The sequence below is a fragment of the Vicugna pacos genome, chromosome 3 (assembly GCF_048564905.1).
Source record: "Vicugna pacos chromosome 3, VicPac4, whole genome shotgun sequence".
Taxonomy (NCBI): domain Eukaryota; kingdom Metazoa; phylum Chordata; class Mammalia; order Artiodactyla; family Camelidae; genus Vicugna; species Vicugna pacos.
In genome coordinates this window covers 116,454,618-116,466,996 of record NC_132989.1, presented here as the reverse complement: position 1 = coordinate 116,466,996, position 12,379 = coordinate 116,454,618, and the positions used below count along the sequence as shown (strand labels likewise).

Below are 12,379 nucleotides of genomic sequence, written 5' to 3'. Positions count from 1 at the left end.
AAGGCTTATGACCTCTTTTTCCTTGTTCATAAAATTTAATTTTTTCCTTTCAAAAAGCAAAACAGGACCTTCTGGGACAAGGAAGAAGACAAATGTTGCTGCGTCTCTCTGAGGACGTGTCTTCCCCAGTCCTGGATCTTAGCCTTTCAACTCCTGACTGGTCTCCACTGGGAGGAGGGACCCTGACATTTACAGCTGGGCTCGGGGTGGACCTGGGACAGTGGACTAGGCAGCCCCAGAGTCAGCAAGGCCAGGACCATGATGGCTGGACCTGCCCAAAAGGGCAGTCGTGGGTGGAAAATGGTGGCTTCCAAAATGGTATGGCCTCTTGGACTCTGTAAACGTGACATTACTGAGAAAAAGAGTCCTTGCAGATGTAGTCAAGAATCATGATATTAACGAACGTATATAAAATAGATAAACACGTTTATACTGTATAGCACAGGGAGCCATATTCAGTATCCTGTAGCAACTTATGGTAAAAAACAACATGAAAATGAGTGTATGTTCCCATATGACTGAAGTATTGTGCTGTGCCCCAGAAACTGACACATTGTAAACTGATTATACTTCAATTGAAGTATATATAGTTGAAGTATATATAAAAGAATATATATATAAAAGAATCATGAAATGGGAACATCCTGGATTATCCAGGTGGCCCTAAATCCAATGATAAATGTCATTACAAAAGACACAGAGAAGACAGCCACGTGAAGATGGAGCAGAAATTGGAGGGACGAGGCCACAAGCCCAGGACCACCTGGAGCCTCCAAAAGCTGGAAGAGGCAGGAAGGATCCTCCCGGAGCCCTCAGAGAGCGTCGTCTGTCAACACCTTGACTTCAGACTTCAGGAAATCAGGTGAAGCCCTGCTCCACCCTAGTTGGGTGAGTGACCTGAGCGGGCTGTGCAGCCTCTCTGTGCCTGAGCCTCCTCACCTGTACACTGCCCCACGGGCCGACCGTGGGGGTTGGGTCGGCGCGAGCAGAGCGCTTACCTCGTGTTCGGCACCTCAGTGACGACACGCACATGTCTGCAGTCAGTACACCGGTGGAACCCAAGTGTTAAAAATCATTATGTAGGAAGATTATCAACGGGCCTGGACTCTCATAGTAACTGCTTTTTAAAAAACAAAGCAGATTACTAACGTGTGTGTGGGAATATATTCCAATCCAGTTACTCATTTGTGTGTAGAAAAAAATTTCATAGAAAAATGTCTAGATGGATAAAAATTGTAATATTAACAATCAAGGCAGCAATATGGGCGCCTTTCTTAGCTGTGTGTCCCTGAGTGTTCTGTAATGAACACTTCTGATTGTACACCCAGGAAGATGCAGGACACCCTACTTCTGCATTCAGGTGGGGCTTAATATTTGGGTTTCTTACATTTGCTCACTGCAGAGGCAGCGTTGATAATCGAGAACAGTGACTTAAAGCTCAGGCCCCGGGACCCGCCTCTTGATGCCACAGGGTGTAGTCGTGCCTTGAAAACCACCAAGCTTTCAGGCTGGTTGTTGATCAGTGTTCCGGGGAAGTGGGCAGGGGCAGGAGTTCAAAGTCAAAGGAGGAATTCGCAACTAGCCAGGTGTCCATGAGTAGGGGGTAAAGAAGCCCATTAAAATGGCCGATGTCACACCAGGGCGACTCCAATAATTGTTTTAACTGAAATGAGGCCCTTGACAGGAGGGGTCAAAGGGCCAAGGGAAGGGGCAGAGAGTTCAGGTGTGTGCATCTCGAGTTTGAATTGTGGTCTTGTACCTTCCAGTGGAGAAGTGTAGAGGCATCAACACCCCACCTGCATCGTGTGTTTGCAAGGAAGCTGCCTGCAGACCCTTCGAGGCTCCTCTGAAGTAACAGGATGTCAGGACTGAGCTGAGATTGCTCCACACCCTAAAGACAGTGGTTGGCAGCTGTAATGCATACTAACGCCTGGTCCAGTACAAAACGGAGACCAGCCCTGGCACTTAGGGGAACGTACCGTGATGTCACAGCATCATGAGCTGCAACATCTGTTCCTCTGGGGGACCCTCTGCGCAGGCGGTGTCAAATATGCTGAGGAGAGCTGCTTACAAGTTCCAAGGCTGTCCACCCACACGCCCAAACTTGTTTTGAAGGGAGATGGTGAGCCTCCCAGAGGGACACCTGCCCCGCTGGGCCTGGGCCAGCAGACCCATGACACCGGGGGGCTGGCAGCATCACTGGTACTGGACACGCATCTCCGCGAGTCGGTGGCAACCACTCTTCTCAGGGTTCACGCATCTCCATCGAACACTCAGGGCCTCCTGATTCTCAGGTCTGGGATGAGCAGAGCGGCTCCCCTCTGCCAGCCACGTCCTGCATGTTGCAGAACCCAGAGGGAATTCAGACATGCGTGGACCCACTAGACCCTCTGCAGGGGGACGTGAAAATACACTTTCCAAGGCTGGGGAGAAGGCCCAAATCTGGGGCATGGCACAGTGTCTTCAGACAGAGGACAAGTGACAGTCGCAGGCAGTCAGCCCACTGTTGCAACTGCAAGTCGACAACTTCTGCTGAGGCAGCGCACGGCAGCGGGACAGACGCTCCGGACAGCTGGGCTGCATCTAACGTCCTGTTCTGCTGGAATCAGCTGTGTGCCCCATGCCACTTCCGGCTCCGTGATGAGGACAGCTCCTATGGCTCAGGGAACTGTGCTGAGGATACACGGAGCGGACTCGTGGGACAGGGATGAGGAAGGGCTCTGAGCCAGGCCCCCGCGGCCTGCAGGCGGCCACTAGCAGGGCGGTCAGCAGCGGCAGAGCCAGCGCAGGAGGAGCCCCTGGGCTCCAGGAGCCAGCGGACCGGGCAGCCCTCCTCTAGAGGAAACCACGCCCTGGGCGGGAAGTCCCTTTCCAGTGCAGCTCTGGAGAGAAAGGAGCTACTAGCAAGGGAGCAACGTCCTACGGGAGCCGGTTCCCAGCTCCTAGCAAACAGGGCCCCCTCGGGGAGAGACGGCACACCCGGCAGGGGCCAGCGGAGAACGCCGAGCGCCGCGCTCTGAGCCTCGCTGCGCCGCGTCCGCAGCCCCACCCGCCACGCAGGAGCCAGGTCGCGCTGAGCAGCGGTCTGCCGTGACCCTCGAGGAGCGCTGCGCTGGGGCCTGCCACTCCGGTGAGCCTAAAGATGCGGCAACAGCACGGCCGCGTTTAAGAGAAACGCAGGCCCCCATGGCCCGCCGGCCCCGCGGCGTCGCGGTCAGGACGCGCGGCTCCCAGCGCCGCGGCCAGCGCGGCCCGGCGCGCATCCGGGACCTGCGTCCCCCAGCCGTGGTGTCCCCTGTGAGACGCTGCAGGGACACCAGAATTCTGCACTGCGCTTTAGCTTTTCCTGCCTAAGTGCCTGAAGAAGAAATTTTCCGAATATTCCCCACACTTTGGGGAAGTAATAACTGTTTATGAGATACACGGTACTAAACTATAAAAATGTTACAGAAATGATTACATAGAACAAGTTACAGAAACACTTAAAGCCTTTATTATATTCGTAGGTCTAACTGAAATCCATGTAAACGCTGTTACATTGAAAACATTCTTTACGCACAATACTTGAAAATATAAAATTCTAAACCAATTTAAAGTACTTCTCATTTTAAACCAATTTTTCCTTTTTTTTTTTTTAGCTTTCTTTGACACTATCAAAAAAAAAGAACAGAAAGAGTACATAAAAACTATTAGGTAGGATTTTAAAAAACTTTCAATTTCCCTATCGTATTTAATGTTTCCAAGACATTTGGTGGTGGAGAAGCAAACACATTGCACTCAAAAGATGTGCTGTCACCAGCCATCTGAGAGCTTGAGGACCAAACAGAGCATGTCAGGGGGAGGGGGCAGCTGGAGGCCCCGCCCCACACGCCCTCCAGGCCACGCCATCCCCAGAAGCCAATGAATGACAGGGACAGACAAGGTAGCTGGAGGCTGGACCCAGGAAACAGCATCGATGCCGCTCAGTCCCAGGCTGCCTAGAGGTCACGGACATTCCTGCAGGACTAGGAGGGTCTTCTGACAGAGAGGATGAAGTTAGGAAGGGGGGTGGTCCTCCCCTCGGATGCTTCGGTACTTAGCCATGTCTTCAGGAAATACTTTAGAAAGTTCTTGAATCAACAGGCTTTTAAATTTCTAAGAGGAAAAAGATACACCATCAAAACCGTGTTTGTGACCCATCACCCAAGTTAAAGACCAGGCCCCACAGAGCCTCAAACTCAAAGGGACAGAAATCACGCTCCCTCGGTGCTCTCTGCTCATCTCCGTGGACGCCTCACTTGCCAAACCACAGCAGGCTGTATGTTCAAACACGACCCCTTCCTTCCTGCTTCAAACAACAAAAAGCCCTCCGTAAGCAGCCAGCCACACAGGAGGAACTGAGTCTGGCACCCAGCACACGTTAACAGGAGTCTCTATGTAATATTTTATTAAGCAATTATTAACTTGAACCACATCAAACTCACTGTGTGCAAACAGCTCCATCAAAGCTCTCAGAGCACCTGGCAACCTGTCTTCTCCAAATGCCATGGCTCCATGATCCTACTTACCAGCGTAATGTTTGTTTTAATCCAACCTCCAAAGCAGCTAAATATCTGCCAGCATCTCAAAACCTCTTCTCATCAGCTGTACACAACAGAAGCACAACGGACACAAAGATATCGCATCCACCTCAGTGGGTAACACCCCTCGGGTGGCTGCACACCAACGCTCCAGACACCGGTGACGACAGAACGCGGGGACGTTTAAACGCACAGCCCACCGGGCACACATCCTGCAACATGGGACTCTTCCAGTCTCAGGTGAGAGGAAATGATACCAAGAGGCAACAGAAACAGAAGCAAATGGAAGGCAAGGGGCAGGGTCACTAGTGTGGCCGCCAGTGGGCAACCTCAAGGGCAGGAGGTGAACAGGAGTGCAGCACAGAAACTGGGACGAGGTCACCCATGGGCCGTGACCCGGTCCACACAGGGGGACCTGCTGGGTGATACAGGAGACAGCTCACTCACACAACAGCCAAATGCTCACACTTTGCTCTCGACTAACGCTGTATTATGTCCCGAGGGTGATGCTCGGTTCAAGAGTGACTCAGTCCCAAGCTGACACGGCAGAAATGAGGCTGCGGGTGCCACACTGACAACTCTGCCCAGGCAGCATGGGAAAGGCTTGTCTTAGCTGTCCTGACACGGCCGCACTGCTGGCTCCTCAAGCTCACCCTCTGTGGCCGTCCCTGTGCACACCAGACACTGACGAGGCACACCGTGCACCTGGGCGGCAGCAGGAACACAACGCCCTGGACCTCCGGATGGGCAGACACAGAACAGAGAGAGAGAGAGGAGGGCAGAAGGCTGGTCCAAAGACCTCTCTGAGGAGGTGAGACAGGGACCCCAAAGGACAGAGCGTGTGGGAGGGCTCTGGCAGAGGAGACAGCACAGGATTGGACAGGCAGGAGTGGGGCCGGGGGTTCCAGAAATGCAAACCGGAGCAAGGAGCAGGTGGGGCGGCAGGAGGGCTGGCTGCAGGAGGACAACAGAAAGGGAAGGCACCACCCACCTAAAGGAAAACCCACACCCACCCAATCCGAACCACACGTGAGTCAATTTCAGTAATAAAAAAACTACACGTATCACGTGCAAGACACAGAGTTTGCTAGATCCCATCCAAGCCAAGAGACACAGAGAGGAAAGTCTCTGTGGAGCCTGGGGGATGTGGCGCGGAGGGGCTTGGAGTCAGAAGCCGAAGACGACCACCAGAGAGAGAGCGAGCAAGGGTTTACAATCCTCTGAACCAATGACCCACAATTCCAGGAAAAGGCCCAAGTGAGGGACTCACAGCACCAGCATGCAAACTGGAGACGTTCCATTCTTAACAATGAACACAAGCACAGGGAGCCAGTGACAACCAGCATCGCAAAGATCAACCCGGACCTGCCGACAGGCAAGGCCGCCACAGGGTGTGCTGACGTTTGACTTTATTCACTACTTATCACACAGCTCAGAAATCTCAACTGCGTAACGGTGTCAAATAGCTGATGCTTTACATCGTGTATCAGCCAAGTCTACTTTAAAAGCACGTCCTGATGTTCTGATGGCATCGTCTGTTCACAAGAACTTTACCTTCATTGTGTCAATCTTGCCTTTAACTTGCTCATTTTTAGCCAGAGCCCGCTCCAGGCACTCTTTGGTGTAGAGTTCGGGGTTTCGACCTTGGTCTATGTATCTGGAAATGTGAAATATCTCAATTAACACTCTGTCGGCTGACACCTGCTCTCAGAGTTTTCTGTGAGCTGTACACAACTTCGCACGGCCCTGTTCAGGGGGAACTGTGTCCAGGAAGCAGGTGACTCAGATTCCTTCATTTACACAAGCACAGGTGATTTGCTCTCACAGAACTTCTAGTTGCATGAATAACTCATGAAATCAAGTAGTGATGACTTCTAAACCAAGCAAGCCTCACAGTCACACCACTTCAGCTTTAGCATCTGTGTTTTTCAAAGGCCTCACGGCCACGACTTTAATCCTCACAACAACCCCAAGGTCAGGCAGCTCTTCACGACAGAGAACCAGGGGAGGGCCAGAGCTTCAGGCCTGCATGGCACGGGGAGCCCCCAGGTGCAGCCTCCACTCCAGGTCCACCCCAGCCTCTGCCGAGGAGCCTCGGGGATGCTGGGCAAGGGAGGGGAGAGCCCTGCCCTGCCAGCCCCAAGATTAGTTTACAAACTGGGGGGAGAGAGGGCCCACGTACTAGATATACCTAAGTAGATATATATACCTAGATACACCTCAGTAGCTTAAATCTAACAGAAAGAGCTCCTCTCCAATAATTTCTTAGCAGTATAAAACTGTTTCTTGAAATTTCCGACACTTGTCCCCAAAACATCCATTGTCCCAGTGATTTCATTTATGAATACCGCCCAGGTGAATATCCACATTTTGCCACTTCTGCACCCTGAAGACCTTCATATCATTAAGCTAAACTGAATTATTTGTTACAAAAAAAAAAAACCACCACTAAAGTCCGATTTATGCATTTTTATGCTTCAGTTAACAAAAATTATCACTTCCAATTAAAGACACTGTTAAGTCACTGTTAATGGCATAAAAACTGGTCTTTAATCATGACAGATAGCAAAATACTGATAAATCAAAAGTTCTAGAAATTTCACTTTACTGAAATGTGTTTGAAATGATGGAATGAAAGAAGCAAAATTATGGTAAATTCTAAACAAAATCCATCCATTTTTGGAAAAAAAAATCTGACAGGTCCAAGTGTCCTAAATAAACTGCTTCCACAGTGATACCATTTGGATTGGGCCCTTGAGACCAGAATCCCACCTCACCAACCCAAAAGTACCGGACTAAAGGGCCAAAGTTTTATTGTTATCTTTGCTACGAACACAGTCGGAGTGTCTGCAAGTGGACCGGGGAACCCTCCTCCATCAGGCACAGATGACTGACAGTTCACACCTGCTGTGTGTCAAGCACTCACAGGCTGCCTCATCCCAACTCTCCAGGTGAGCCTAGGCTGTCCCTGCAGCCCGCGAGCTGAGGCCTCTTCCCCGCTCCCTTTAAGCTGTCTTTCCCATCCTTCCCCTTCGCGCCTCTTCAGACGATGGGAGTAGTTCCCTGGCGTCTGTCAAACATCCCACACACTCATGACCAGAACAGCTCTAATAAGGACACTTCAAGGAAGGGAAGTTAGTCTCCACCCTCCCGCACTTCATGGGCCGGAGTTTAGAGCTGTAACACACACAAGGCCTTCACTCCCACCTGAAAACACCGACACCTTGGCCAGCAGGTGAGGACGGAGCCTGGACCGTGGAAATTGCAGCCTGTGTGTCCTGGCTTGGTGGATGGCTGCGCACTGTGTTGTGACTACAACTTTTATCTCTGACTTTTCAGGATGTAAAAAGGTACATTTTCCCCTCTTGTTCAAGGAAATCTAGTGATTTACATTTGCAGTTTTACTGCAAAAAGCCCCAGAATACTCCTGCCATTCCCAGTCAGCTCTGGGAGAGGAGAGAGAGGCCGCCCGGCCCAGAGAATCAGCCTAGGCAGGACTCTGAGAGCCTATGATGTCCGTCACAAATTTAGTAAGTCTTTTTTTATGTCTAACTCTTTTTCAACAACACGGAGAGTTTTTTTTTAACTGTTTAATCCCTACAGAACATAAGCTCTATGAGGGAAGATATTTTTGTCTATTTTCTTCCCTGGCATCTCTCCAGCACCCAGACTGTGTCCGCCATATAGCAGACCCTAAAATACTGGAGGTTGAGGAAGTCATTATAGCAAAACTAAACAAGAATTACAATATCAAGAACAGTACTTACTCAAAAACTTCTAAAGGCACAGTAATATCATGGAGTTGCTGTCTGCACTTATCAATATCCTGTAAGCCAGTAACAATAAAATTCCTGGGGGAAAAAGCAAAACCAGGAGATTAGGTTAATTCAGACGATGGCACTGTAAAACACCCACGCCTGGCCAACCAGGCCTCCACACGAGTGTTCCTCATACAAGCACGGGTTACATGCGGCTCACAGCTCTTTGTTCGAGAATTCCTAGGAAAGCTTTGGAGTTACAGAATATGCTCAAATATCTCTTGATTTTCTTTTTAAATAAGGAATTACCAATATGGTTCGGGGGAGGGGGCGGGGAGGACCAGGAACTAATAGGTGTAAGGGCAGGAACCTTTGAGAATATGATGAAAAATATGACCTTTCTCTCAAAAACAATCACCGAGGTGGACGTGAGTTTGCGGGCAGTTGCAGACAACACATGGGGCAGCAGAATCCAGCTCAAGAATCCAACCTCAAACTCTAGGAGGAAGAAAGCCATGGCTGCCTGGTTTAATTTCAGCGCCCTTCCCCTCGGGAGCCTTCCTAGATCACCTGGCAAGCCCCACAGCACTGGGTATGTAAGGCAGGGTTGTGAATATGTTTTTATGTCTGTGTCCTCCATAAAGCTGGGAGCCCTTCTCCAGAGCATTCTATTCCTGTTTGCCTTCTGTTCAACCCAGGGCCTAGCGGCACGGCCAGCACAATGCTGTTGCCAAAAAAAAATTAACAGATGTGTGGCGTTTCTCACCACCACCATCACGCACCACTATCGATTCCTCCACCTTCAGGCCTCGGCAGCAGGTGGTTTCTGAGCCTTGGCCTTCCCGGGGCCCATTTTTCCGCCCTCCGGGTGAAGGCCGCCTCCCCTCCACGGACAGGGACTCAACTCCCCGGAAGGGCTCAAGAGAAACGCTGGGAGGGAGTCATACAAGGGCGGGGAAAGACTTAAGATTATGAAGCATGTCTCCCTCCGACGGCCGCAGAAACGGAAACTATTATCTGGCTCTGATAGAGTCTCCAAAGGGGCCCTCGAGCAAAGGTCCCAGCAAGGCAAAGCGGGGAGGCGGGTCGGCAACAGGCGGCAGCGGCGAGCCCCCTCTGCGCACAGCCTAGAGCCGGAGGCACCAGGAGGGACTGGGCCCCGAGCAGCGCGGGGAGAGCCAGCGGCCCTCGGCCGGAATCCGGCTCCCCATCCGGCCCCGGCTCCCCATCCCCGCTCCGCAGCAGACGCTGCCCCGCAGGCCCCGGGAAGACGCGGGCGGACTCGGCCGCTACTCACAGCTTCTGGTTGAGCCCGGCCTGGCTGCTGGGCTGGAAGTCGCTGACGATGATGCCGAGCTGCCGGATGTTCTCCACAAACTTCTCCAGGTGCTCCTCCAGGTGGTCAAACTTCTCCGCCATGGCCGCCCCACCCACACAGCCGCGGCCGTAGTCCTGCTCCACCGCTTCCGGCTTCCGCCTAGGCCTGCTATCACTTCCGTTTCCTTTGGGGGCGGGGCCTAGATGATGGGCGGGGCGACTCGGGTGGGGCCGGGACTGGGGGTGGGGGCGGGCCATCGGGGCGTGGAGTAGACCCAGAGGCGGTGTCTGGGGCGGGGCCTGGTGCGGGGGCGGGGCTTCAGGGCGGGGCGGGGCGGGGCCTACGTCAGCTCGGCCCCTCCCCAGCAGCCCTAAACGCCCAGGTGAGAGGGACCCACGGTTGCTGGTGCCCTGGACTCCCATGCGTGCTTGTAAGACCACAAAGAACCAGCGGTGGGGACCTGTGAGACCCCGCTCTGCCTCCACTGGCCCTGGGCAAGTTCCCTAGCCTCTGAGCCTCTGTTCTTACTCATAAAATCGGGATAATGACACCCGACAGCTGCATGAGGCTAGTTAGAGTAGATAATGCCAATCAAGGGTGAAGTACAGCAGGCAGTGCTTGGAAACAGTAGCTTGACCCCACGATGAAAATGACTATATTTTTGAATATTTAAATTATAGGTTCTCATTGTAAATAATTGAAACAATAAAGGAAGAATATAATGGAGAAATAGGAAAAGACACCTGAAATCCTGCCCCCTTGACAGAACCCTTTTTTGAGACCTCGGACACAGTCCCTTCCTGCCTTTCTTTTCGCACAGGTACAACCGCCTGCAGGAAAAGCGCTTACCCAGCTTCTCACTCCGCACCAGCACCTGCTGTGCAGGGTCCAGCAGTCACCCCCCACCCCCCACCCCACCCCTGCTCCTCTGGAGGCTGGCCTCTCCCTCAGCCAGGCCTTCTTGGAGCCACCCAGCCTTTACTCTGACCCTGGACAGGCAGCCCAAGCTGGGCTTCAGACCCATGACTTTTCCAGTAGTGATTTGCCATCCCTTAAATGAATGAATTAGCAGCCAGGACAACACAAGTTGACTTTAAGCCTAGTGTCACAGATGAGGCTTCTAGTGCTCACTGCTGCTGCCTCTCAACAGAGGTCCTGGTCCCTTCCATGCTCCATAGAATGCAGCATCTTCAAAAATATGTACCTACTTGAAAATCCTGAATTTGCACGTAAGACCCAATAAATATTGTCTCCTTGCCCCTCAATTGGAATCCTTGAAGTCAGCACTGGCCTCCCTTCTTTCTCCTGATACGTAATTACACCCACTTACTCTAACTTTTCCTTCTTATCTCCTACTCAGCTCTTCCCTCCCTAATTCCAGCCACCTTCCTAGGTCAGGCCCTCAGCCCCTCACTCCGACTCTAATAAAACAGTGTCCTATGGAGTTTCCCTATCTGTGAAGAGTAACCTCCCCTACTTCACAGAGCTTTTAGTAAACTGCTGTTCATTGATCTTACTAAAATTCCCAGTTTGATCATTATTGTGCTTAAGAAATTTTCTGCCCATTCTTCAAGGACTAAGATGTTTGTTCCTGCAACAGCCTGCCTGGATCCCTCAAGCCTTGGTGATTTCTTTTCCTACTGAATATCATAGTGTACATTTTCTGCAGTTTTCAGTTCCTAGAGTCTTAGGCAAAATGAGGGAGCCCCTTTTCTTGACGATCTCCAAAGCCTCTCGCAGGTGCCAGAAGAAATGGGAACCCAGAGAAGGTATGTGATTTGTCCAACTTACTGAATCAGGCACTCTAGTCCACGTGGTGGACTGAACTAATGTAAAAAGCCTCTACTCTGCTCTGAATACACAGAAATGCTGGATACAATGCCTCCCTCCCTGTTTAACGACAATTAACTTCAGGGGAATTTTCAACCAAGGTGGCAATAAGATATTTGACAAAAGAAAGAAAAGGAGGTCAGGATATGAAGTTAGCCCTTTTCAATTTCATAAGAAAAAAAAGAGGTAGATATTGATGGAACTTAGGCTCTATTTAGTATTGATGTTTAAATTTTAAGGTTATTTCTTTAGTAGAATATAATTTCCAAACTAGTAAAGGGAAAAGGGAGTAAGGACAACACTATCAATTCAATAGCAGGCGAGAAAAAGAGGGACTCAGTGAAGCAAAGAGCAAGCATGAAAAATAAAAAGCACAAAATAAAAGAATTAAAGAAAAATAAGTTGGTGATTACAGCAAATGTAAACAGACTTAATTACGTGTTTAAAAAGGAGATTCTCTCAGGTTGGAAGTGTTTTGTTCTGTTTTGTTTTGTTGTCGTGGCTGCTGGTTTAGTCCAGCTACGTGGCTTTTCCAAAGTGCACCTAACAGACACATACAGAAAGCCTGAAATGTAGGAATAGAATGGAAAAGATATGCCAGGCAATCAAAAAAAAGAAGTTGTTAAAGTGTACAAAATTAAAAATTAATAAAAATGTAAAAAGATTTTTTGAAGGATAAAGGAAAGAATCCACCAAGATGCTATACCAATATTAACCTATAAGCAACTAATAACATAGACTTTGGATATCCAGCACAAAAACTGACAAATCATGAGGAAAAATTCAAACTTCACAATGATAGCAGGGGATTTGGACCACCTCTATCAGAAAAGGATAAATCAAGTAGACCAATATGTATGAAGAATATGGAAAATTTGAATAATATGATTAATGTATGTGATCTGTGAGAAACA

The 12,379-nt window shown here is 50.2% G+C and overlaps 1 protein-coding gene across 1 annotated transcript; it reads right to left on the bottom strand.

The window, feature by feature from the left end:
- Positions 1-3,470: 3,470 nt before the first annotated feature.
- Positions 3,471-9,808, bottom strand: MED10 (mediator complex subunit 10). The gene is made up of 4 exons (XM_006198385.4): positions 9,615-9,808; positions 8,327-8,410; positions 6,114-6,216; positions 3,471-4,134 (listed from the first exon to the last, which is right to left on the bottom strand). Exons 1-4 carry the CDS (start codon positions 9,734-9,736, stop codon positions 4,036-4,038), a joined length of 408 nt encoding a protein of 135 aa, XP_006198447.2. The 5' UTR covers positions 9,737-9,808; the 3' UTR covers positions 3,471-4,035.
- Positions 9,809-12,379: the final 2,571 nt, after the last annotated feature.

Bases quoted from the DNA above. Each gene is read 5' to 3' on its own strand.
- MED10 (XM_006198385.4), bottom strand. From the start codon at position 9,736: ATGGCGGAGAAGTTTGACCACCTGGAGGAGCACCTGGAGAAGTTTGTG. The intron at 6,217-8,326 runs GTAAGTACTGTT...TCACATTTCCAG, and splicing joins GTGCCTTTAGAAGTTTTTGA to ATACATAGACCAAGGTCGAA. The intron at 4,135-6,113 runs GTAAAGTTCTTG...TTTTCCTCTTAG, and splicing joins GCAAGATTGACACAATGAAG to AAATTTAAAAGCCTGTTGAT.